The 27,344-nt window shown below is 40.8% G+C and overlaps 1 protein-coding gene across 4 annotated transcripts in view; it reads left to right on the top strand.

Moving 5' to 3' along the window:
• Positions 1–27,234, top strand: part of mlh1 (mutL homolog 1, colon cancer, nonpolyposis type 2 (E. coli)) — a 50,658-nt gene extending 23,424 nt beyond the window's left edge. For 2 of the 4 annotated variants that reach the window (XM_059645779.1, XM_048528886.1), the window contains 12 exons: positions 1,022–1,110; positions 4,015–4,127; positions 9,964–10,057; positions 10,143–10,296; positions 12,104–12,444; positions 15,092–15,240; positions 16,336–16,444; positions 19,308–19,371; positions 19,453–19,617; positions 19,948–20,040; positions 24,280–24,405; positions 26,568–27,234. In XM_059645779.1, coding sequence (XP_059501762.1) covers positions 1,022–1,110; positions 4,015–4,127; positions 9,964–10,057; positions 10,143–10,296; positions 12,104–12,444; positions 15,092–15,240; positions 16,336–16,444; positions 19,308–19,371; positions 19,453–19,617; positions 19,948–20,040; positions 24,280–24,405; positions 26,568–26,732 — 1,662 coding nt within the window. In that variant the 3' untranslated portion in view covers positions 26,733–27,234. The remainder of the gene's footprint in view (positions 1–1,021; positions 1,111–4,014; positions 4,128–9,963; positions 10,058–10,142; positions 10,297–12,103; positions 12,445–15,091; positions 15,241–16,335; positions 16,445–19,307; positions 19,372–19,452; positions 19,618–19,947; positions 20,041–24,279; positions 24,406–26,567) is intronic. The other 2 variants (XM_048528887.1, XM_048528889.1) reach the window with 2 other exon arrangements.
• The last annotated feature ends 110 nt before the right edge of the window (positions 27,235–27,344 follow it).

The raw sequence follows: 27,344 nt of genomic DNA, 5'->3' as shown, positions 1-27,344 counted from the left end.
CCTCAGCCAGCGCAGGAGTTGAACCTGCACTGTTGGCATCACTGCATCACATGCCAACTGAGTTAACCAACCACAGGCTATAAATTATTATTTGTATCTTTCATGACTATGTCATTTGTTTAAGGTTTTTTCTTTTTCCATGCACTCCCTTGCAGTAAGCATTTCCAATTATGTTTTGAGAAAAAATTAAATGCCTGTATTAAACTGCCATCAAAACTTAACAGAAATACATACATACATGCATTTGGAGCAGAAAAAAGCCCTTCAAGCCTGCACCATCAAACAACTGATCTGTTTCTGTTTTGAATTGCATGTTCCCAGCTACCCCAATAACAATTGATTTCCTTACCCAACAAGAAGCTGTTAAACTCTGTCTTTAAAAATAACAAATTAATGACCCTGCCTCCACCTCCTTCTGAGGCGGAGTTTAAAGTTGCAAAACCCTCTGTGATAATAAATCTCATCTCTATCCTGAGATGTTGACCCCTTGTTTTGAAATGACCCATAAGAGGAAACCTCCTTTCCAACTCTAACTTGTCAAGAGCACTCAGATCTTATAAACTTCAGTCAAGTTACTCCTCACTCTTCTAAGCATGAGTAGAAACAAGCTTATCCAATCTTTCTCAACTTGTTCGTTCCAGATATCAATCTAGTAAAACTTCTCTGAAATGCATTTAAATCTTCCTTAAATAAGGAGACCAAAAACAGCACGTAGTAATCGAGATGTGGTCTTGCTGCTGTCTCGTGTAACTGAAGCATGTCGTCCTTTTATGTGCAGTTGCTCATCCAATAAAGGATGGTATCCCACAGTCTCTCTTGATTACATATGTTTGCTGCATACAAACCTCATGTAGCTCATACACCAGAATATCTAAATCTCTCTGCGCTTCAGAATTCTACAATTTTCTTCACTAAGTACCTACGTGGATCATGACAATGAATCCTCCCTCTCTCGAACTGATGTTATTTAAACAAAATTAGACTAGTAATGATTTATATGTATTTGCCTCCATGCTTCTAGCAAGGTGAAACTGTTGCTGATGTGAGAACATTGCCTAATGCCTCAACCCTGGACAATATTCGAACAGTATTTGGGAATGCTGTAAGCAGGTATGGTCTGTTCGGAATGCACGTTTATCCATAGACTTTAAATCAGCAGTGATAGCATTGAACTAGCCATCAACAAAGCCAACCACTTGTAGCTGTTGGAACTTTGAAATGAAGTCAGAAACTTCCAGAATTATTCAGCATCTATAGAGAGAGAAACAAGCATTAAATATACAGGTCTGCGACCTTTTATCAGATCTGTTTGCCTATATGGTGCAAGTACCCGGCCACCAAGCCATTTGTGCCAGCCTTAATGGTTATGATTAAAATTACTCAATGGGCAAAATATGGACTATGTTCATGGCAGATTGCCCCACAGCTTTGGTACTGCATTTATGGGGATCAGAGGTGTTACATGTGGTGCTGTGCATCATATCTAGGTAGTATGTCATGAAATGGCGAGCAGAATTTAATGAGGCCATCAAGAGAGAGTTGGGAAGTGGAAAGTAGCCATAAAATAGTGATTCACGGCTAGGGATAGAGTGCCTGATGCCATGGAATTTCACTAGTATTGGTGAGGTTGGAGGTGCGCCTTTTCTCTTTGAGACCAGTTGAGGAAAGTGATGGACCACATTAAGGCATATTGCTGCCACCACTGGCATTGTACAACAGATGGATAGGCCCTATGATGTAGGAAGAGACCACACTGTAAATCCTGTCAGCCTCCTTGCAGCCTTGGGAAGTGGTTTTTGGAATAGGGGCTGCTCCTGATCGGGTCCTTCAAGGTCCCAGTCCTTAAAAGGGTGGGAGATTCAATATCAACTCTCTTAGCTTCCTGTCTGCCACAGTCTCCAGCTGAGGCTTCCTGAAATAGCCAGACAATGTTGCCTCCAGTGTCTAGCTCATCATCAGGGCAACCATATTCACGAAAAAATTTCGCCCAGTAAGTGAAATCCTGTGGCTGTGTCAGACCATCATGCTCTAGGAGATCTCTGCTCCCTTTTCAGACCAGTGTTTCCTGCAATTAACACAAGCAACACAGACTTTGGCTGTGCTGGTCACTTAGAAATGTTGGCTTTTGTTGCAGTGCTGTTACTTTAACTTAGTTTGTAAGGAAATAACTGAAGCAGTTAAATATAGGATACACTTGGGGAAGCAAATCTGTCCTGCAACAGATCTCTTTAAAAGCCCAATACTAGTTTAAGGGAAAAATATCACTTGCAGACTTCAGTTCCAATTATTGGAAACAGCTGAGAAATCCAGCTTCCATTCTTAGCAGTTGCTACTGCCACTTAGCAATAAAAAATGTGGAGATATGGGCATTTATGATATTGCCTGTAGTTCATATTGGGTAGTGCTTCGATTAGTGCCCACAATCGTCAGCCTACATCTGGCTGAGAATGTCAAACTTTGAGAAAGCTACAGTCTTCAATGAGAACAGCTCCTATGTACCCCATCAAATGACTGCAATCGCCAATTGAAACAAGCACAGATTTTATAGCAGCAAATTATTCCTCAGAAGTACAGACCCTAACACTTGGATATTTTTGATCAACTTCTTCAGACATGTTATGACACACCTCAAGTGAGAGGGACTTGAACTTTGTGGGTCAGAGGTAGGAACACTGCCACTGTGCCTCAAAATTTCTCCCCACCACTTGGTATTTTGATATTTTCTAATCAACCCATTCAGGAGTGATAGTATTAGCTGCCTGTATTACCACACAGAATTTTTTAGTTGTCAGATGCATGCTAGTTGACAACAGATGTCATTTGAAATGTATTCTGCCTTTTCTGATTTCAGTCAGTTGGGTCTTCGAGCAGCTTTCACTAACTGCTTAAAGCTGCCTGGAATCTCTTACCATCCTCTCATATTGTTAACAGGACTCAAAATGTGGCGACTTAATCAGTGGATAAGTGTTACTTAAGGTGCTGTTAACAACTGGAATTGGCTGCACTTGAATAGATAAAGAGCTCGTATTGATCTAGCACCTTGCACAATTTCAGGAGATTCCAAAGCACTTTATAGCCTATCAAGTGCTTTGAAGGGTAATTAACATCATAATGGCAGTCAAGTTGCACATAGCAAATTATGATAACCTGTTATGATTTTACAGTTGACTTTGTAAATGGGCAGGTCAACATGAATGCAACTGCTTTTTGCAGCAGGAACCGTAGTCCAGTTGAGGCAGTGTCAAATCTCCCAACAACCTGCGATTTTTGACACCAGCCCAAGGTGATACCAGAGATCTAGAAAGATATCTTCAATAATAACGAAGGTGTGGGACATTATGTTAATTGGGCTGGCATGGTGGCAGAGTGGTTAGCACTGCTGCCTCACAGGTTAAGTGGATTGGTCATTCTGAATTGCCCATAGTGTTCAGGGAGGTGTATATTAGGTGGGTTATAAGGGGATGGGTCGGGGTGGAATGCTCCAGGGTTCGGTGTGGACTTGTTGGGCCGAAGGGCCTGTTTCCACACTATAGGAATTCTAATTCAAATTCTTAATAAGCAAGTAGTTAAGCATGTGGTTGGGATTAATTGATTTAGTCATTGACTGAGTAGATACAAAGGGAATACAGGTGGAACTGGTATATGGGGAAAAAACTGTATGCCTGAGTAAAGAAGCCCTCTTGTGGCACAGTGCTAGGAGTCCTATCCTTGGACTGAGAGGCCTGGTTTCAAGTTTCACTTGCCCCTGACGTGATCTCTGAACAGGTTGATAAGGAAATAACTAGGCCGGAGTACTTAATAAACTGTATTGACAAAGAAAGGTACCTTGGCTTCTGTCTCATTGATTTGCTTGGATCCAATTTGACAGCCGCTACTGAAAGCAAATGTTTCCTGACAAAACTAACTACTGGCGTAGAACCACAAGATTTGTAACATTTAATTAACCAAATCAGAAATGCTTTGGTAACATTAAAAGACTATCAATTTAGTGCTATATTCTTATTTCTACTGCAGGGAATTAATTGATGTATGTTTTGAAGATCCAAAATTTGCTTTCAAAATGAAAGGTTATATATCAAATGCGAACTATTCAGTGAAAAAGTGTATCTTTTTACTTTTCATTAATCGTAAGTAAACTTTTCAATTGATTTCTTGAAATGGTTTATTTTTTAAACGACAAATCTGTTTTAATAACACACTGATCTTGTCCTTTTGCATTGATTCCACCGGTACCCTTTTCTGCCACAAGCTTACATTTGAGACCCAGTTCACAGCATAAAGTTTCGCGAGAGAAGCATAAAGATGAGAAAATTAAACAAGGGAGTTGCAGCTCTCCTCATTTGAGACAGAAAAAATCCATTGAATTGGGCATGTATCCTCTCACTCATTCTCAGTACATGTAACAATAATAAATCAAATCAAATTATGCATGCCTTTGAATCCTAAAGTTAAATCAGAATGAAATGTGATATAAAGAAAGGAATCTCTTCCTTTTTTTAATGACTTTCCTCCAAATATTTAACCAAGGTTGGGATTCCATCTGGCAAATTGTCCTCAAATTTTGATGCCACAGGTGTGTTGACCATAGGTAACTAGGTGTGGAGCTGGCTAAGTGGCATCAGGAGCAGGAAGGCTGACGTTTCGGATCTGGACCCTTGTTCAGAAGTGGGGGAGGGGAAGTGGATTCTGAAACAGAGAGGATGAGGTGGATGGAAGGTGGATAAAGGAGCAGATAGGTGGAGAGGAGATGTACATGTCAAGGAGGCGGTAAAGGTGAGTGTAGGTGTGGAGTTAGGATGGGGGGTGGACAGTCAAGGGAAGATGGACAGGTCAAGGAGGTGGGGATGAGGCTGGTAGGAAGGAGGTGGGGGTCAGGGTTGAGGTGAGAGGAGCAGATTGATGGGAGAAAAGGTGGACTGGTCAAGGAGGCAGGGATGAGCTGGGCTGGTTTTGGGATGAGGTCAGGGTGGGGATGCGCTGGGCTTGGGAGATTTTGAAGCTTGTAAAGTCCATGTTGATACCATTGGGCCATAGATGTTGCATGTAACTCTGTAGTGACATCTGGTTAACATTTTGCAAGATGGGACATGCACACCTGTGGCAGTGATGGGTCTTTGCACTGTGACTTCCACCCATCTGTGTCTTAGGTCAGTCAGAGAAATTTATTAAAAAGCAAATGCACTATTTGATGGTGATGATGAGAATGTTGTTGTAGTGATGCAACTGTGATACTGGCTAATGTTTGGGGACCTCGAAGCCACTGCTTTGCCTTCAGATCAGAAAAAGCAGTATTTACAATTTAATTTCACCTCTCAGCAGCATTAGGTGCCTGTATCTCTCAAGTGTTAAGGAGCCCGTGAAAAGAAATCAATTGCATGGTGACATAGCATCATTTACATTATATAATAGTGTTTCCTTCCATATTTGGGCAAACTGATTCAATGGCCAACAGCAAAGTCCAGTGAAAAATCCTTGAAATAGCAGAAGATCACTTTCTGATTTTCCTTGTTTACCAGATGCACTTGAGGAAAACTGGCACAACAGCCAAAGTAAAACTTTGTGGGCAAAAAAGAAGAGGGATCAGAATGAGTTTAAAAGGAGGCTTGCTGTTATCTTTTGCAAAGCAATGAAAAAGAAACAAAATGAAACTTTTCAACCCAGTGTCATATTGTGCTTCCCTTATTTCTCTCTGTTTGCGCCCATAACACACACAGCTTACTGGATAGTGACAGGTTTTAAGATTTTTCAGAATACAGTTTGAATGAATGTAGCTCCAGTATCACTCAAGAAGCTCAATGCCACCCAGCAGCCCGCTTAATCAGTTTCAATCCATTACTTTAAACAGTTACTCCCTTCATAACCAACACAACTTGTATAAAAGACAAGATGTCTTGTAATTTAGCAAACCTCCTGTAGCAGCTTCTTCCAAACCCATGACTGCTATCTTTTAGAAGGACAGGGGCAGCAGATGCCTAGGAGCCCCATTGTTTACAAACTTCCTTCCGAGCCATACACCATCCTAATTCAGAACTATATCACTAGGGTCGATATTCTGGAACTCCTCAAGTGTTGTAAGTGTAACTACATTATGTGGATTGCGTTGTTTCAAGAAAGCCTTTTTGATGGCGATTTTGAAGTCAGCAACATCTGCATAACATGTCACAAGATGGTATGTACACGCCTGTGGCAGTGATGGATCTTTGCACGGTGACTTCCACCCATGCCAGCCTTGTTAGCAACTCGTGCCATCAAAGAGTAAAAGAAATCTGTCGACCCTGAGGCAAGTTGTAGAGAGACCTGAGCAGGGTCTTGCCTAAACTTCTGATGCCTATGCAAGTCTGTTTTATAAATGTTACATCAAGCTTTAGCATGGGCAGATATTCTAGAAGGAATGAATACCTAGCCCTTTTGGAATAGCAGATAGGAGAGATGGGGTTTCATATGGATTTTAAAGCTGTAGAATTCTAACGGTCTGGGATTAGGGCAAGATATTCAGAGCAGAATTTTAGCCATGCGGTTTTGGAGAGTTGTTGCATGTTTTGGAAAATCTTGCACCAGACTAACTCCATGACATGTTCCCATCTCAGTGATGTTGCTAAAGATGTGTTGACTCTGTCATCAGGTACCTGCTCAGCAGCAGTAGGTATCTAATCAGTAACTGTTAGATTCCTACTTAGGGACACATTGGTGATGCCTCTGGGCTTTTAGCTTTTTTATTATATTCATTCATGGCATGAGGCCCTTGCTGGCACAGGGCAGATCCTCCTACTGAGTCTAAGCCCAGTAAAAGGCTGGGGGCACCTTCTGCAGCGATCTAGCTTCTAATCTCATAATCATTTGAACTGGCTTACATGATTTATGGAAACTCGCTTTCTACTGAACATGTGCACAACATTTCTTGAGCCTCTGTGCTGAACTGGTTGATTTTGGGTGAATTGTGGAAACTCAAAACCAATTTCTTTTTTCTTTTACTCATTTTATGGGACATGAGTGTCGCTGACTGGCTGGCATTTCTTGCCCATCCCTAGTTGCCCTTGAAGGTGGTGGTGAGCTGCCTTCTTGAACTGCTGCAGTCCTCTCCTCCTGTGGGCTGACCCACAATGCTATTAGGGAGGGAATTCCAGGATTTTGACAACCCAACAATGAAGGAACAAAACCAAGTCAGGATGGTGAGTGGCTTGGAGAGCACCTTGGAGGTGGTGGTGTTCCCATATGTCTGCTGCCCTTGTCCTCACTGATGCAAGTGGTTGTGGGTTTGGAAGGTGCTGTCTGAGGATCTTTGAATTTCTGCAGTGCATCTTGTAGATAGTACACACTGCTGTTACTGAGCATTGGTGGTGGAGGGAGTGGATGCTTGGAGTAATGCCAATCAAGCGGGCTGCTTTGTCCTGGATGGTGTCAAGTTTCTTGAGTGTTGGCGCTGCATCCGGGCTGGGTATTGGGGGAACTGCTGTAAGTCATCAAGGAGCAAGGTGATGGTTGAACAAGAAATCACAATGGATAAGGTACAGGCTGCACAATTGTGGAAAATTTGGTGCTTGGTTGACTAGGTAACCCTGGAAAGAGTCTCCAGAGGTGACAAAATTATGGTAAGGATTTTAATCTCCCCATGACATTAATTGGCATTACCATCGCTGAAATCTGCCTCTGTCAACATCCTGGGGGTTACCATTAACTTAAAAACTGAACTGGACTAGCCATATAAATACTGTAGCTACAAGAGCAGGCCAGAAACTCAATCTTCCAGAGAGTAAGTCATCTCCTGAGTCTTTGAAGTCGATCCATCATTTACCAGGCACCAATCTGATGGAATATCTCCACTTTCCTGGATGAGTAGCTGCAATTACAGTTAATCTCCACGTTATCTAAGACAAAGCAGCCTGCTTGATCAGCATCCATTCACTACCTTCAACATTCACTCATTCTCCAATTATAGAGCGTATATACTATCTCGCCAAGCTTCCTTTCAAGGCACCTTCTAAACCTGCAAACTCTACTTATTGAGCACCACTGTCAATTCCTTTCCAAGGCATACGTCATTCTGAATTTTATCCAAATTCCTTCCTTCATTTTCAGTGTCAAAATCCCATTAACTCTTCCTAATGGCACTGTGGATGTACCAACACAATCATGTACTGCGGTGGTTCAAGAAGTCTGTTCGTTACCATTGTCATCATCTCTCGGATAGTTAGGGATTAGCAATAAATGATGGCCTTGCCAGTGATTCTGAAATCCTTTGAGCAAACATGTTAAAAACGTTATCAAAGATGGAGAGGTGGGATCTTGTTCTGCCTGCAAATATTTGTTTGCGTTTATACTGTATGACATAGAATCGATCTTTTTAAAATATGTTTGTATGCAACTATGTTCAATTTACTTGTGATGTTAATATTGCATGAATGAATGTAAATGAGACCACCTCAGTTCGACACTTTTTGCTTTCTTAACATTATGTTCCAATTCCCTAGCCTTTTTGGAGCCCTCTTTTTTGGCAAGCACAATCTGTACCTAGGTTTAAACTCCAGATGTTAAATAAACTTGGTGTCCTTTAATATGTAAATCATCTGACATTCATTTGCTGAACTTAAATGTTAATGGTCTGAGTCTTCCCAGGATAGCAGTGAGCTCTTCTGCCTCTGAATAGATATCATGAGACCCTCTTCTAGTCCAGTACTTGAATTTCTCTTGAGCTTTGCTGAGGCACTCACTCAGGCTGGAATGCAAGGGGGTAATTTTTTTTTTCAAATGTGAAGAATCACCAACCTAGCATGAGAAGCTGTCAGCAAAGTTCCCACATCCCTTCCCAGTGGAGAAAACTATATGCTGGGAATGGGGATTTGTCAGACCTTGCAGCTGGCTTCATCAGTCTTTGGTGCCCATTTGTGTGTCATATATGTCAATCATTATGTGTCAGCATTGAAGACACATTGTCAGTAGTTTCTTAGGTGTTCCTGTGTCTAAATTTTAATTTTTGCCTCTGGCACTTGTTGCCATTTATATCTCTGACCATCCATGTTGTTTCACTGTTGGTTAGATAGTTATGAATTTTGCTTTGGATAATATTTCTCCTGAATACTCTAATCACTTTTAATTGTTTCCCATTGTTTATGTATCTATTTTGTCAATTTTGTTTTGCTGTTTACCTTTCTTAGCATTTGCAGGTCCTCAGACTTTAGCTGCTTTTCATTTGATTTACTTTGAACTTCGTATTACTTGTGCCTTAAACCTTAGTACTTTGTGATTACAACTACCAGGATGTTTTCCACATTGGCTTACTTGATCTATTTTTATTCAGTACCCATTACTAGTTCCAATGGTGATCCTCCTTTTTAGGCTATTTAGGTTCTGGGTAAGGTAGGAATCCTTTTATATACTGTAAAACTCCATTCCCCTTTCCCCTGTTTCCTTTTGTCATCTTGCCTGTTTACTTGGACGTAGATGAAATCTCCTGAGTTATCTTTTACTCATCTCATAAATGCCAATGATTAGTTTTTTAAGCTCCTTTTATTGTCATTATCCATTTGAGAAAGAGCTCTGGCACTTGATGCCCACTAGTGTTGGTATCATGGAGCTTGAATATTTAATCAAATTCAAAGTCCTCAAGTGCTCCCTGATGAACTGAGATGAACAGAAGACACTGACCAGTTTTCTGCTCATAACAATCAACCACTATTTATTAAAAGTAAAGAGCTGTAACTGAAGCAGACAAAATGAGTTACCAAGATGGGTAACTTCTGTGGAGAGACAATGTTGACATTGTAAATTCAGTGATTCTTCTCTGACTCATACCAGGGATTGGTGCTTATTTCAGGCTAACGTTCATCTCTAAACTAATACACAGTCTAATGATGGTTTGATAGTGAGGTTTTGCTGCATTTGAATGTAGTTCTGCCATTATTTGAATATTCTCAATGGACCTGCCATAATTCTTCACATCTAATTTTTCTTTCAATTGTTTTGAAGATCGCTTGGTGGAATCTAGTGCTTTACGGAAAGCAATTGAAACTGTCTATGCAGCTTACCTTCCCAAAAATACACACCCCTTCCTGTATCTGAGGTAAATATGAAAGACTGAGAAGGGCGTCTCCAGTTATTCTCACTATATATGCACAGTGTTTAGGACTGTTTTCTTTTTCTTCAAGCCTTGAAATATTGCCACAGAATGTTGACGTCAATGTTCATCCCACGAAGCATGAAGTGCACTTTCTCCATGAGGACAGTATCATTGAGAGTGTGCAGCAGCATATTGAAAGTAAGCTACTAGGTTCAAACTCCTCAAGAACCTACTTCACACAGGTCAGTATTGTGCCTACAATCATTCTCCAAATAAAAGTTGGCTAAGTTTCCTGTCATGTATGTTTCTAGTGGGGTCATAACATTGTAGTTGTTCTCTGAACAGATTTATGTTTATATTAGAACTCCTTATCCTTCAAAATCCTTGCTTGTTTTCTTTTTTATGGTTTTTGAATGTTAGTGTTCCAGCTCAGAAATGGACTGTTTGGCTGATGCACCCTTCACTGGTGTTTTATCAAAGAATCCCGAAGCTGCTTCTGTTACTTTTACTGTGTCCCTGTAATGTCTGTCTTTGGGAATCAACTCAGCTGACAGGCTGGTTTGTGATGCAAAATGATGTCAACAATATGGGTTCAATTGTTGTAGTGGCCAAGGCCTCTGTGAAGGACCTTTTTCTTCTTAATGTCTCCTTTCTGCTCAGGCTAGGTGATCCTCAGGTTAAACCACTACCAGTCATCCCTCTCAAATGAGAAAGCAGCCCTGTCTGGTCTGGTAGGACTGGTCCACTTCACTTTTAATGTTCCACTTTGAGGAGCATGTGTTTCGATCCCTTCTGAAGGAATTTTTGGATTTGTTTCAAAAACAATCATTCCTCTACAATTTATTCATTCTCTATTCATCCTTTTCTCTACCTGCAGTATTTTGCTTTTATTTCAAAGTGGAGGTTTCACGGATGACTATGGTCTCCTCTTTCACTCTCGATTCATCAGATGCTGAAGCATTTTGTGTCCCTGCATAGCAAAATCTGGACAACATTTTAAGCAACAAGTAACATTTGCACAAATGCCAGGCAAAGGCCATCTCCAACAAGAGAGTCTACCTGCCACCCCTTGACATTCAATAGCAATCACATTGTCAAATTCCTCCTCCCTCAACACTTGCAGTTCATCGCATGTCAGATACCTAACTGAAAAAACAGTACAAATTCTGTGGCTACAAGAGTAGTCAGTGTTTGGGAATTTTGCATAAAGTAAGTTACCACCTGATGCCTTTAAGCCTTTCCACTTCCAAAAGACACAATTCAGAAATGTGATCCACTTCCTTGATATTAGCTCTACTCCACCAACACTATTCAGGATAAAGCATCTCACATGACTCTCATCCCATTTCATGAAGCACTTACTTCCTAAAACACTGGTCTACAGTGACTGCAAGTTGTACTGTATGAAAATACACAGCAGCAACTCTCCAAGATTTCTTTGACAGCACTGCCAGACTCGTGAATACACCACTTGCAAGTTCCCTTCAAAGTTTAATACAAGACAAAGACAAAAAGAAACCATAGAACGCCGTAGAAGCAGACAATATAATCTGAAATTTTTGTGCTCAATCAAAAGACTAGACAGTCTAATTGAGACTTCCAGGGAATAAGAGGACCTTTTGGGGCCAGCGAGATGCAAAAGAGTCAGGATGCCATCGATGGTCCAGATGCATCAAGTCCTTGGCGTGCTGCAGACCTAACACATGAAGGGAACTGCAGATGTTAAAATTATTTGCTACTTGACTTCTTTCCAATTGAGTAATAGAGCAAGTATTTTTGTTGCTAAAGAATAAAAGTCTGGACCTTGTAATTATTTTTTACCTATTTTAAAACAAAAACTGTTGATAATACTGATGTTGAATTAAAAACAGTTGTCAGAAACACATAACATAGTATGGAGAGCTATGGTCTCTATTTTGAGAGTGGAATATTTAGTTCAGTGGATTATGTGCTTCCATTCCTTGAGTGGCAGCAATAAATGAATGCAAAAGCATTTCAAGTTTTGTATGTCTTGTATAAAATGAAAATTTCTTTTTAAATCCTTGTTAGACTTTACTGCCAGGCCCAGCCATAACCTCCAATGACTTTATCAAGCCTTCAGCAGCATCAGCTACGCCTTCAGGCTCAAGTGACAAACCATATGCTCACCAGATGGTGCGGACAGACTCCAAGGAACAAAAAATTGATGCCTTTCTACAACCAATCAACAAACCACAGGAAGCACCACCCAGCACTGTTTCCGCTGATGGAAGGGCTGTGTGTCAGGACTCTGAGATGGAGGATTTAAGTGATATTGACTTACTAGCTGTGGAAAAAGCTGGGAGCTCAAATGCAACCATTCAGAAACCTTTGCGTCCCTGTAATGATGATCCATCCAGTGCCCCAGCCAGGTAAATAGTAATTGTCAATGTAGAAAGCCTTTGAATATCTTCATGTACTGTTTAGAATCACAGCACATTTAAAGGCCTTTTGGTCCATCAGTTCTTGCCATTCAAAAATAAGCACCTAACTATGCTAATCTCATTTTTCCAACAACTGGACCTTTAGTTCCCTTATGCCTTGGCATTGCAAGTACACATCTAAATACTTAAATATTATGGAGGATTTCTTCCTCTACCACTCTTTCAGCCTGTGAGTTCTAAGATTCTCACCACTGTCTGGATGAAAACATTTTTTCTTCATATATGCCCTCTAAACCTCCTGCCCCTGATCTTAAATCCCTGCCCCGGTCCTTGATCCCTCCACCTAAGAGAAAAGTCTCTTCCTGTCTATATATGCTCCTCATTATGGTATTCATTTCAATAATGTCCTCCCTCAGTTTCCTCTGCTGCAAGGAAAACAACCCCAGTCTATCCAGTCTCTTCCCATGATTAAAACTGTCCAGCCGTAGCAACATCCTGGTTAAACTCCTTTGCATCCTCTCCAGTGCAGTCACATCTCCTATAATTTGGTTATTGAGATTGAACAAAGTGAGGGAGTTGGTACGATTAAGTTATAGTTGGAACTCGTGGTTTTCCACACTATATGAAGATCCTCATGTTCAGCAGCTGTGGTGCCTGTGACTTTCTTCTCCCATTTGCCACTTGCTGTTGGCAATATCCTAAGGTGGCAAACGGAACCAGTAAGTATCTTTTGTCTTCTGTATACAAGTGACTGGCAGTTTCAAACTGCAGGGTTCTCTTGCGTTTAATGTTTTGAAAATATTACTTGTTGTGGAAATAGTGCACGTTAAAAGGACCTTTCTGTTGATAGGGTGGAGCATGTGTAAAGCTGTTGGTGTAAGAACATGTCATTTTTTTTTCTTTGGCAGTTAATGTATCTATCCATTTGGTTAGGTTCCGGCAGACTTATTTTTAAATGCTTTGAGTAGCTGATTAGTGCTTTGCTTAAAGTGGATTTTAAGCTTAGATTTGTCCTGATTCTTGATTTGAATGAACAGGCAACAAAAGCAGTTTGCAGGCAGTGTACCCTCCACTGAGTGCTGAGCGTCTGATGGTGGAACACCTGGTATTGAACCTGAATGGTTTGAAAATGTATAATCTGAAACAGATTTGGAATCATTCACTACTTGTACATAATGTTTGCTGATCAATTTATTGAATACGTTTTGTTAAGTATGCTCAGATTACTGGTGGAAAAAAGATATATATACCGTGCTTGATCCTTGACATTTATTTTTGTTCCCATGAGTGGAAAAGAAAGATGGTTTTAATATTTTGGCCAAGCATAGAAGCACTCCTTCAAATAAACATAGTCATCTTCAGTTTAAATTAAAGTCCTACATAAGTTTGTCTTGAAGACCATGGTGTTCTGCCATGGTGCTTAACTTCAAGTACAAAATGACAAATAAAACTTCATGTCAGTTTTGTGACATCAGATTCTGATCCTAAAATTTTCAATTTGAAAATGGAAAAGCTATTCACCATGTTTCCAGTTGGGACCATGTCCCTTGGAATTCTAGGAGTCTGCTGATCCTGAGATCTTGCTGCTAGCAAAGACAAGACATTACTGAACAATTAAAAACAAAAATTAAAGGTATTGTTGCTATTTATTTTGACTTATGGTTTTTAAGTTGTGGTTTTGAGGCAGTTAAAAACTTAATCCCAATTATGATATGTTTTACATGTGATAATGGGTAAGTTTTTAAATAAACAGATTCAAAAACAACCTGTAAGCGAGAGTGAATGGTTTTGTAGTAGATCTGTAGCTCGGGTTGTAGGTGTTGAGGTTGGTTGCTTCATCGAGCTGGTTTGTTATTTTGCAGATGTTTCATTTACCATGCTTGGTTACATCCTCCATGCAGCCTCTGAAGTGGTGTGGCTTCCCGCCTGGTTTTTAAACTTTGACTACCCTACATCAGGAATATGTCGGAACTCACCACAAGACTCCTATGACCACTGAGTATCAGATTGGCACACAAGCCTACGTCAACTCTACGACAACTGCTCACTAGAACTAAAGACCCACTCCCCGCCATGGACAGGACCAATGTCCTCTATAAAATCCCCTGCAGAGACTGCAAGAAACATTACATCGGACAAACAGGAAGGAAACTAACAACAAGAGTACATGAACACCATTTGGCTACAAAAAGACACAACCAATACTCACTCATCTCGATCCACACGGACAAGGAGAACCACGACTTCGACTTAGACAACACCAAGATCTTAGGACAGGCTAGGCAGAGACAAGCACGAATTCCTGGAAGCATGGCACTCCACGAAGCCTGCTATTATTAAACACATTGAACTCAACCCCATATACACTCCACTATGAAGGAAATCCGGAAGCGAGGCAATCCATCTCAAAAGGACCCTAGAGTTTAAACTCCAAGCTGGAAAACATACCGCTTCATCTGAGGCTGCACCGAGGATGTTACCAAGCATGGTAACGAAACATCTGTGAAACAACAAACCAGCTCGGAAAGTGAATGGCTGTAAGAATTGGGTGAATATATTAAGAATTTGTCAATACATCATTCTTAAAATAATATACCTTGCTATTTATGTAAGGCAAAATCTTGTTTATTGATAGGAAGCGGTCAAGGGTAGATTCATCAGGTGAGACAAAAGAAGTGAACTCTAGCTGTGAAATGACAGCTGCCCATCTTCCAAAGAGGAGAATTATTAACTTAACTAGTATTCTCACCCTACAAGAAGAGATCAACAATCAGAACCATGCAGGTACAGTATGTTTTAATGGCTTGGATGACGAAAGCGAATGTACTACTGCCATGTTTGCAGTTGACGTGGAACTATGTGGGAAGGCAAGTGGTGGGGATGACAGAGTTTGCAGAGGGATACATATAGGTTGTGAGTGGGCAGCATGATATATAATGCGGCAAACCATGAGGTTATGACCTGTGGCAAGAAGAATAGAGGAGCTGAATGTTATTTAAATGGAGGAAGATTGCAGAAAGCTTCAGCACAGAGGGATTTAGCTGCCCTTGTATATAAATCACAAAAGTTAGCATATAAGTTCAGCAAGTAATAGGTAAGGCAAGTGGATTGTTGGCCTTTATTTCGATAAGAATGTAGCATAAAAATAGGGAAGTATTGCTAAAACTATACATGACACTGATTAGATCACACCTGAAATACAATGAACAGTTTTGGGACCCTTAGCTTCCCTCAGTTATGTGGGCGTTGCAGGCATTCCAATAAGGGTTTAATAACATGATCCTGGGTCTGTAGGGATTTTCTTATGAGAAGAGGTTGAGTAGGTTGAGCTTGTGTTTGTACATGTTAGAGATGAAAAGAATGAGACGTAACCATATTGAAACTTGAAATATTTTTAGAGGACCGAGCAGGGTAGATTTTGGGAGGTCATTTCCCCTTGTGTGAGAGTCTAGAACCAGAAGGTATATTCTCAATGTAGGGGGCCAGCCATCCAAGACAGATGAGGTGAATTCATTCTCTCAGTGGAGTTGAGGATTATCACAAAATGTCATTGACTGGCAGAGCAGACTCGCTAGTTGGAATGGTCTACTTATGCTCCTAAATCTTATGGTGTTAGAGGCACTAGCTATTAGATGTGTTGCTGCCAGAGGGATGGATGAGGGATAAAGTTCTTGTGTGTATGTATTGTCACTGCTTGCAAATAGATTGGCCAAGCCATTAGTCACTGTTGGTTGGGTAAGTGAGAATGAATGCAAAATTGGACAAAAATATATACAAATATAACAGAAATGCTGTTGATCTTATACTTGCTTAACTTGATGCAATAAGATGGCATTATTGTGGTGAGGGTATTAATTATCTTGCTATTTTGTCTCTAAGGCCTTCAAGATATGTTACAGAATCATTCCTTTGTAGGTTGTGTAAACCCTCAGTGGGCACTGGTGCAGTATCAAACCAAACTTTACCTGATCAACACTACTAAACTCAGGTAAATTCATATATTATGATTCCAGAGTAGACTACCAGTTTTGTTAAGATCCTGGGTGAGCCCATGAAATTATGTAGTTATCTGGTTAGGGACCACTAATTCGTATTTTTAAAGTAGACAGTTTGTGTCATCCAGGGGCATTTCTAAGAGCATAAAGCTACACTGATTGATGGTATTGAGAGAAAGAAACAATTATAACTTAGCAAGTTAGAACAATAATACAATTCTAAGACCCAGACTTAATGTGATATCCATGGACAGCATATGTGCTTGAACACCCCAAGGTGCACATTTGTTTTTACCCATTCATAGGATGTGGGCATCACTGGCATAGCCAACATTTGTTGCACATCCCTAGTTGCCCTTGAGAAACTGGTGTGAGCTGCCACCTTGAACTGCTGCAGTCCATGTGCTGTAGGTAGACATTAGGGAGGGAATTGCATAATTTTGACTCAATGACTTTGAAGGAACAGTGATATGTTTCCAAATCGGTATGGTGAGTGATTTGAAGGGGCATTTTCAGGTGGTGGTGATGTTCCCATGTATCTGCTGCTGTTGTCCTTCTAGTTGGAAGTGGTTGTAGATTTGGATATGTTGTCTAAGGGTTTACATGATCAAGACATCCCACAGATTTTTTTTTTTGACAATTTCTGACAGTTCTGAAGAAGGGCACTGGACCTGAAATGTTAAATTTGCTTTCACTCCACAGATACTACCCAGTTTCCCCAGCAATTTCTGTTTTTGTTTCAGATTTCCAGCATCTGCATTCTTGGTTCTGATTCCTTCACTGCAAGACATCTAAAAAAATCAGCATCCAAACAGTCTACCCCTGGCTCTGTCTCTACTTATTAACTATCTGTCCCCGTGGACTGGTTTTCAGTGACCCTCCGAACTGAACTGAGTGAACTATTAAAAATCTTGCAGTCAGCCCTGCTACTATCACAGGGCAGAATTGAATGTCACCTCCTTTTGGCTCTCCTTTGTGTAGCCCTCAATTTAATTGTTGCCATTTTGATAGACTGCTGGCTTTCAGCATGAAGAGAACTCTTCAAAAGAAAGATTCATAACATTGTATTAAAACAGGACTGTTGAGTGAGGCTGGAAGTGTCCTGTGTGTAGTACAGTATCAATGTAGACTGCAGAACAAATTAAATAAGTTTCCTAAAACCTTTGCAATTAATTTAAAAAAGTGACAGACAGGAAGTGATAAACTGGACCATCCAGCTCATTGTAGACAAATTTGTATCACAGTACAACCACACTTCAGGCAGCAGAATTTAGAATTAGGTTTTATTGTCACGTGTACTCGAGTACAGGATTTAGTGAAAAGCGAACAAAGTTGCTACTCACCAGTGCAATCTTCGATACAAAGACATGAGTTTTTTTTTAAAACCCATCTAGATACAAAAAGCAAAACAACCATCTAAGTTAGAAAAGCTAGAATTTTTAAAAAAAAGCTGAAATACAAAAGAAATCAGGAATGGATAAGCGTGCAGATTTAATCTTCATAAGGTAGCCTTATCTTCATTGGGTAAGTGGGCCTTCTTCTTTTCAGTCTCAGAGCCAGTGCAGGCCCTTGTAAACCCCGCTGCCGCCGCATGCCCTCGTAACCAACTCCTCAAATCCGTTGCTGCTGAATCCTGGAACATGCTTCCCCAACTCATTGCCATTCTGTTCTCGCTGTTGCCTGTGCCCTGCTGAAGACACTGCAGAATGCAAAAAGAGTTAGATGTCGCAAAAATACAAACACTCTGGTCAGTGTTAGGGTGCTGATGATGAACATCTGAGAAATTCTTCTTTTTAACTTTCTATCTTTTCTACCTTTTCTCTCTTTTAAAACTAAGAGGCGATCTCCGTCTTAAGCAGAGACAGGTCCGGCTCACATGCAAGGAAGTTCAATGAATCAGCATTTGCCACAAAGCCATCCTCTGTTGTAGAGGTTCACTATTCTCTCAAAGTCAGTATTTCCGGGGCAGACTATTGTCAGAACTCCAGCTGAAGGGCCAACAGCCCATTTTAGAGTCCTCACATTGGCCAATTAGAGTCGAAGGGAAGACCGGATTAATCGGGAGGCAGTGATTAGGTGACAGCAAATTTGGATTTTGTGGCAAGAATGAAAGACTGAGAAAGCTAGTGTTCCCTAGCTTTAGGATTCCACAAAGGAATTTCTGTCGTTTTCACAATAAGATGAATGTTTGCTCCAACTTTCTCAAAGAGCAGAATAGAGTTGAGCATAGGCCTCCCAGTGTTCGTGTCATATTGTTATAAGAATGAAAATTATTAATGATAAAAGTGAAGATGTAGGGCATTTTGAGACTGGCAAGGGGTGACTAGTGAACATTATTCATAGATTGTAGTGGGAGAAGGGTCTCTGAAAATCTACTGATTCAGCTTTATTGGAACCTTTTCACCAAAAAAGTTGTCAAAGACAACATTTAATATGAACTGAAAATACAGGAGATATTCAATAATCCAGGCAGCATCAATGGAGAGTGTGAGTTAACATTTTGACACAACAACTTTTTGCAGCACCAGAAACAGTTTGCAGCGAACTCTTCTTCAGAACTGATCTCTAGTTTTGAAGAGTCATACCAGGCTCAAAACATTAACTCTATTTCTGTCTCCATAGATGCTGCCAGTTTTGCTGAGATATTCCAGCATTCAGTGTTTTACCTTTTATCCAATAAACACTAGTTGTTTCTCCCTACATAAGTTGAATATTTCCAGCATTTTCCTCGTATTTAATAAAGGAAGTTAGTGTTATTGTCTTTGAACCAACTGATCTCTCGTAGTGCTTCTGCCTTGTCAAATGCCATATTGTATATAAACAATTTTAAGACTACAATTTGTGCTTTTCTTTCAGTCAGGAATTATTCTACCAGATCTTAGTTTATGACTTTGGTAATTTTGGAGTCTTGAAGTTGTCGGTAAGTGTATGATGTTATTCTTTGTCTTAGTAATTTCGTTGCTAGCACAGGACACCAAATTTATGTTTACCTTGTGTTCAGAGCCCAGCCCCTCTGTATGAACTGGCAATGCTAGCGTTGGATAGTCCGGAAAGTGGCTGGACAGAAGATGATGGTCCCAAAGAGGGATTGGCAGAATATATTGTCGATTTTTTGAAAACTAAATCTGAAATGCTGCAAGATTACTTTTCACTTGGTATTGATGAGGTTCGTATATTATTTAAGGTAACTAAAAGTTGTTAGAATTTGGAGTGAGCAGATGAAACAGTCCATCTATTTCTTGGTAAAGGTGAACATAGAAATAAAGTGCTTGTTGTTACAGTTATAGGTGGTCCCCAATTTTCAAACATCAGACTTGCGAATGCTGGTACTGATGACTATATTGTACTGTAGTGAGTTCCAACTCTTGGACAAATCAATTTACAAACAACCTCAGAAATTGAACCCAGTCATAAATTGGGGACCGTCTGTGACACACTCTGGAGAATGTTTTAATATAAAGCCATTGTTAAGATTATTTATTGTGGTTGTTCCTAGGAGGGAAACCTGACAGGGCTACCTCTGCTTTTGGAAAACTACGTTCCGGCTCTGGAGGGGCTGCCAATGTTCATCCTGCGTCTCGCTACAGAGGTGGGTACCTTGTTACTTATATCCATAAGTTTATTTTTTAGAAGATTAATAAAGAGCATTTCAGCTTATTTACCTGGCTCAAAAGTCAAAACTTGTGACACCCAGGTCTTTGCACCCCAGTCGCTGAACCCCAGAAGAACGAGAGGTAATCTTATTGAAACATAGATTCTTAGGGGACTTGATTGGTTAGATTTGGGAGAGTCTAGGACCAGGAGGCATAATTGTATAACTCTGTGTCTGTGTTGAGGATTTCTTCTCTCCGAGGGTAGTAAATCTGCAGAATTCTTTACCACAGAGAGCTGTAGATGCTGGGTCATTCAGTATATTAAAGACTGAGAGACATTCTTATTCAGAAAAGAAATCAAGGTTTATGGGGAAAAGGCAGGAAAATGGAGTTGAGGATTATTAAATCTGCCATGATCTTGTTGAATGGTGGAACAGACTGAATGGCCCTCTTCTGCTGTATCTCATGGTCCAATCCAACTTCTCTTCAAACTAAGTCTCTATTATCCAATCATCATAATTTAATAGGGTGGTCTGTGCCTACAACACCTCAGTCTTATTTACCTCATACATGCAGTGCAACCTTGATTTAAAATGTTTTAGTTTTCCCTTTACTTTGATTCGACCTATTAATCAACTATTCTGTATTCTAGTGCTCATCTGTTACTCCCAGTATTATGTGCACCCTGATATTGTTCTTCCCTGGTTTCTGCAACCCTGCAGATAAAGGTCACAGCTTCCTAAATAGCACTAGCAAGGAACTCTGTTCAAGTGCAACCCATTTGGTTTGTATACATGGTCTCTTTCACATGACACGTTTTCAGGTATTTGAAGTCCTCCTTCCTGTATAATAATTCCTGCAGCCATACGTTCATTTGTGTCATCTTCTGCTTCTATACTCACTTGTACACGGCACTGGGAGTAATACAAAGATGGCTGAGGCCGTAGCTGCTAAATTCTGACTGCAGCACCGTTTCTGTCCATATAGTTTGTAGCACAGTGTTCATGAACTCTGGCTGATCACCTTCCCCCAGAAGAATGGCTCGTAGCCACTCTGTAATGTCTTTGACCTTGGTACCAGAGAGGCAATACACCATCCTGAAACTGTATCAATGGCTGCAAAAATGCCTATCTGTTCCCCTAACTAAACTAATCCTCATTCACTCCCACTTCCTACAGACAAAGTAGTGGGTGGCCATGGGTACCCGCATGGGCCCAAGCTATGCCTGCCTCCTTTGTAGGTTACGTGGAACAGTCCCTCTTCCGCACCTACACAGGCCCCAAACCCCACCTCTTCCTCCGTTACATTGACTGTATCGGCGCCACCTCTTGCTCCCCAGAAGAGCTTGAACAGTTCATCCACTTCATCAACACCTTCCACCCCAACCTCAAGTTCACCTGGGCCATCTCCAACACATCCCTCACCTTCCTGGACCTCTCAGTCTCCATCTCAGGTAACCAGCTAGAAACTGATGTCCGTTTCAAGCCCACTGACTCCCACAGCTACCTAGAATACACCTCCTCCCACCCACCCTCCTGCAAAAATTCCATCCCCCTATTCCCAATTCCTCCTTCTCCGCCTCCGCTGCATCTGCTCCCAGGATGAGGCATTCCACTCCCGCACATCCCTGTTGTCCACGTTCTTCCAGGACCGCAACGTTTCCCCCCACAGTGGTTGAGAACGCCCTTGACCGCGTCTCCCACATTTCCCGCAACACATCCCTCACACCCCACCACCGCCCCCAGAGGATCCCCCTCGTCCTCACATACCACCCCACCAACCTCCGGATACAACGTATCATCCTCCGACACTTCTGCCATCTACAATCTGACCCCACCACCCAAGCCATTTTTCCATCCCCACCCTTGTCTGCCTTCTGGAGAGACCGCTCTCTCCGCAACTCCCTCGTCCGCTCCACACTCCCTTCCTTCCAACCCCACCACACCCGGCACCTTCCCCTGCAACCGCAGGAAGTGCTACACTTGCCCCTATACCACCTCCCTCACCCCCATCCCAGGCCCCAGGTTGACCTTCTGTATCAAACAGATGTTCACCTGCACATCTGCCAATGTGGTATATTGTATCCATTGCACCCGGTGTGGCTTCCTCTACATTGGGGAAACTAAGTGGAGGCTTGGGGACCGCTTTGCAGAATACCTCCGCTCTGTTTGCAACAAACAACTGCACCTCCCAGTTGCGAACCATTTTCAACTCCCCCCTCCCATTCCTCAGACGACATGTCCATCATGGGCCTCCTGCAGCGCCACAATGATGCCACCCGAAGGTTGCAGGAACAGCAACTCATATTCCGCTTGGGAACCCTGCAGCCCAATGGTATCAACGTGGACTTCACAAGCTTCAAAATTTCCCCTTCCCCTACTACATCCCAAAAACCAGCCCAGTTCGTCCCCTTCCCCCACTGCATCCCAAAACCAGCCCAGCCTGTCTCTGCTTCCCTAACCTGTTCTTCCTCTCACCCATCCCTTCCTCCCACCTCAAGCCGCACCTCCATTTCCTACCTACCACCTCATCCCGCCTCCCTTGACCTGTCCCTCTTCCCTGGACTGACCTATCCCCTCCCTACCACCCCACCTATACTGTCCTCTCCACCTATCTTGTTTTCTCTCCATCTTCGGTCCGCCTCCCTCCCTCTCCCCGATTGAAGGGCCTAGGCCCGAAACGTCAGCTTTTATGCTCCTGAGATGCTGCTTGGCCTGCTGTGTTCATCCAGCTCCACATTTTGTTACCCTCATTCACTGTTGCTGTTTGATTGTTCTTGCCTTCTGTACTGTGGGCCCACCTTTGGTGATATGGGTTTAGCACTGCTTTACTCCTGAAGAGCTGTTTTCTCACCATATCCAGAATGTAAATCCAATTATTGAGCGGGACTTCTGTGGATTCCTAATTTTAATTTTTATGTTGCGAGCATGCATAGATACCCTTGCTTTTCTGGAGCTGACATAGAAATGGAAATGAAAACCGTTCCCCTTCCCTCCTCTGAATGTTCCTATGTGCCAAACTCATGTTTGCATTCTGTTCCAGCTGCACTGCATTACAGCTTAATTCAGCATTACACAGACTAGTTTACATTTCAAGTAATAGCCATTGAATTTAAATTTCATCAGCTACTATGCTGGGATTCAACTCCTATTCCTAGTGCATTAGCCTGGGTGTCTGGATTACTAGTCCAGTGACATGAACACCATGCTGCCACTTCACCTAGAAACCATAAAGAGGAAACCAGATTTTCCACAAACCATGTTAAAGGAATGCAACAACAATTATTCCATGTTGCTTCTTTTCTAAGCATTGCCCAGTTATCTTTGTGGGCATGACAATGCCATCACAGAGACCAAACATAGACTGGATGACTGCTTTGTGGAATACTTCTATTCAGTCTGTGCTTCCTGTCATTAGTTACTTTAATTCTCCACCTCGCTTCCACTCTGACCATTTTGTTCTTGGCCAACTACAGTGGTCAAAATAAGTCTGACCCCAGCTTAATGAACAGCATCACATCTTTTAACTTAGTTCTGAACAGACTTTTGGACTCAACACTGAGTTCATCAATTTTAGATCATAACCTCTGCTTCCACCTATTTTTTGGGGCTGGGTCATTTTTTTTTAAGCTCCTCAACTGGAAGTGTATCTTTTATTTGTCCCATTACCCTTTTGGTGTTTCTACCATGAAAACCTATTTCATCAAACCTTAATCTCTCCTGGCTTTTACCCTGCATCAGATTTTTCCCTTTTTTTTCTTCATTTGCTTAAAACTCGTTACATTCATATATCTTTCCTCAGTATCAACCTGAAACATATTAACTCTGCTTCTCTCTGTTTCTGAACCTGAATTGCATGAATTTTGGATTTCCAGCATCTGCAGTAATTTGTTTGTGTGTTTGCAATTCCCACCCCCGGATTCAGAATAACTGTTTCAATAATGCAGTTTCCAAATTAATTTCTTCACTGATAAATTGGTCAGTTCACAATGTAACTATATCATAATCTACACTTGATCATGGCAAAATCTCATTTGACCAGGCATAGTCATGATACTGAATTTTTTTTAACCTTTACTTAACAGTCATTATTTATTCTAAGTTGTTGCATACAACACGAAGTAACAATACAAGATGAAAGTACTCATCATTGTGTCTAATCATAAATTTATTCTTTTCTTTTGTGCTTGGCATATTTTATGATTATACATATGCTACATTCCTCTCATTGTGTAGGTGAACTGGGATGAAGAAAAGGAGTGTTTTGAAAAATTGAGCAAGGAATGTGGTATGTTTTACTCCATCAGAAAAGAGTATATTCTGGAAACAGAACCTCACGTGTCCCCAAATCTGGGTCAGCAGGTATAAATGTGAACAACTATTTTATTGTTCTTAAGTAGGATCAACAGTAGCTGCAAGTGATCCATTAGATCGATGTGCTATGTCAGTAAAATAGAATCAAGTAGAACAAATAGCAAGAACCTCTCCCATATCATATTGAGGACTACTGGATGGGATATGTTTGACAGCATACTCCTGCAGCAACTGCTGTGCTCAACCTGGTCCTGGCAGGAGACTAACAAGAGGACAATATAAATGTTTTAGAATGTCCTCATAGTATACCTGAAGAGGTCAGACATCACCAGTGACTCATGAGAGATCCTGTCTTATGATTGACCAAAGTGAAGAAGTTTCATGCGAGAAAGCACCAAACACAGCAAGAGATTTTGTCAGGCACAGCTGAGAAGCTGAGTTTGGAGAAAACGTACAACATTCCAAACTATGATGTACCGAACTGTTGAAATGCCACTTGCCTTGTATGTGGCAGAGTCTGCAGATTGCAAATCTAAGACTAATAAACTATCTTTAGAAACCATCCAACCAGACTTGGAAGCGAGTCATCCTAGATCCTGAGGGATTACCCAAGAGAGAGGATCTAATCTCTCTTGATAGATTGATAAATTCTATTCTGTGAAGCACACCAAACCCTAGAATAGGTCTTGGAGTCACCTGATGGCCTGGGGTAAATCTAGAAATAATCAGACACCAGTAACATCCCACTTCCTGTTGCCATTTCACTTGGTTCTTCTGTATATGAGGTATTTATGGATCATATGCATCATGCTGCGGTGGCTGTGAGAATGGTGATAGCCTCCAACCTATAGACTTGTAACAGGAGGAATAAATAAGGGTAAAAGAGGGGAATTGGCACTGAGCCAGACCCTCATCTTTTTGTAAATAGAAAAGAACAGTTACAGCTCACTCAATTGGTATTAGCATTGATTATTAATTCTTGTCCTCTGATTCAAGTGCATTATAGTCTGCGTGACTACTTTGTTCCTTTAACAGGGAGACCTTTTGTTTTTTGGAAGTGTATATAAAATCTGTAAATGGATTGTCTTGGATATGTCATGTTTTAAGGAGTGAAAATTTGCAAAGGTTTTATATTCCTAGATGCATATAAATTATATCAAACAGGATAGCACAGGGAAAACAAATCATGCTTTTCTAAAATTCCTTGCATGTTATGGGTAATGACTACATGTACATAGTGTACGTTATCTCCTATTTTGTTAATTTTTGCCAGTCTAAACTTGACAATAATAATAAGTAATTTGGATATGAAATGAGGATGGTTTCCATTAAACTTACTCTGAAGCTACTGATAAGAAATGAAAACCTCTACAGTAAGGTATGGGAAGAAAAATGGCCAGTATGTTGTAGCTAATGAGAACAAATTGCTTTCTCCTCACTGTTCTGATTACTACTTTATAATGTGAACATTTACCCATATTGTCGCAGGTGCTTCAGCTATGATGGACAGAATAAGCTGGAAAGAACACGAGTCCTGTCTTTGTTCTGCACAATTTACTTGCCCTATAAATGCCGACTGCATTCATCTCAGATTCCTAAACTATTTTGGGAGGGGCTTTAATGGTTACAATTACGATGTAATGCAGGGCTATATTCATAAATGTAGTTGGTCTCTAATCGGGTATGTATTCAAAATGATATGCAAAATTGACACTGCAATTTTTATTCATTTTATAGCTATAAGTAATTACTCCTTCAGAGAAATTTTAATAAAACTCACCAAGTATATTAGTAAATAACTGAGCGTTTCCTTTTTAATCCTGCATTGGAATCCGAGGGACCAACAAGGTCCATGCTATATTGACAGGATAGCAAATTACTGAAACATCAAAACTGTGGGTGCTTGCTCCTGATTGCTTTACACTGACAACCTATTGGTGGTAGGTGTAGGCTTGGATGGGCAGTTCAGTTCAGCTATAATTCCACTTCCACTCCTGAGAGAATGGGCTTTTTGCTGACACCTGAGGTTTGTTTATGGAGAGTGACCTCCTTTGATTAGGGACCAGTCAGTGACTGGAGTCGATGAAGTCAACTGTTTATGGAAAGGTGGAGAGATCAATCTCGTAAAGGTTTCTACATGGTGGAAGTGCATTAAGTTTAATCTACTGTAATTTGACAGTTACTTAGCATGAAACTGTCTTTTTCTCTAGAATCAGGAGTTTGGCAATGACAAGCCATGGAAGTGGACGGTGGAACATGCTGTTTCCAAAGCCTTCAGAACTCTCCTCCTTCCACCAAAGCACTTTGCAGAGGATGGATCCATCCTGCAGCTTGCCAATCTGCCTGATTTGTACAAAGTATTTGAGAGATGTTAATTGATTCTTAGAATGTACCACAAACTACGTGAAGACAATTATTTTGTTAATTCACTTCTAAAACAGTGGTCTTCAATTCTGTACCGATTTTTATTTTTCAAAATAAGAACAGAAAACTAATTTTTCTAAGTATAAAATTTTGTACAGTATAAAAGGCCTGAACTTGAGGCTTCGTTGCTGGAGTTCAATCTTATTTTGTTAGTAAAGCTAATTCGATACCAGACTTGCTCGTAATATGTTGGCAGCACCAACTTGCAGATCTGCCTTTAAACCAAATGTGGAGAAAATTTGTATTCTCTTTGCAGTGAAAAGATCCAAATAAATTTAAGTACAACCTAGAAATTATTTAATATAAATGATGCAATGTGTTTTCAGAACTTTAGGGCATGTGTATGGATTTATTCAAAGGACAAACAATTGCACTGTTTTATATCAAATTCTGCTATCATCACAGTTTTGTACAATAAAATTCATTTAGGTCTTGGTCTCATCCAATTTGAAATGTAGAGTCACTTCTATGCAAAGATTGGGGGAATCACTTAATCACTTTGGTAAAAACACAATGGCAAGAAAATGATTTAGAACACAAATGAAGCAATGACAAGGCTGAGA

Source organism: Stegostoma tigrinum, chromosome 5 (genome assembly GCF_030684315.1).
Source record: "Stegostoma tigrinum isolate sSteTig4 chromosome 5, sSteTig4.hap1, whole genome shotgun sequence".
Classification (NCBI taxonomy): domain Eukaryota; kingdom Metazoa; phylum Chordata; class Chondrichthyes; order Orectolobiformes; family Stegostomatidae; genus Stegostoma; species Stegostoma tigrinum.
Note: the sequence above shows the minus strand (reverse complement) of the source record. Positions and strands in the feature narration are given on the sequence as shown.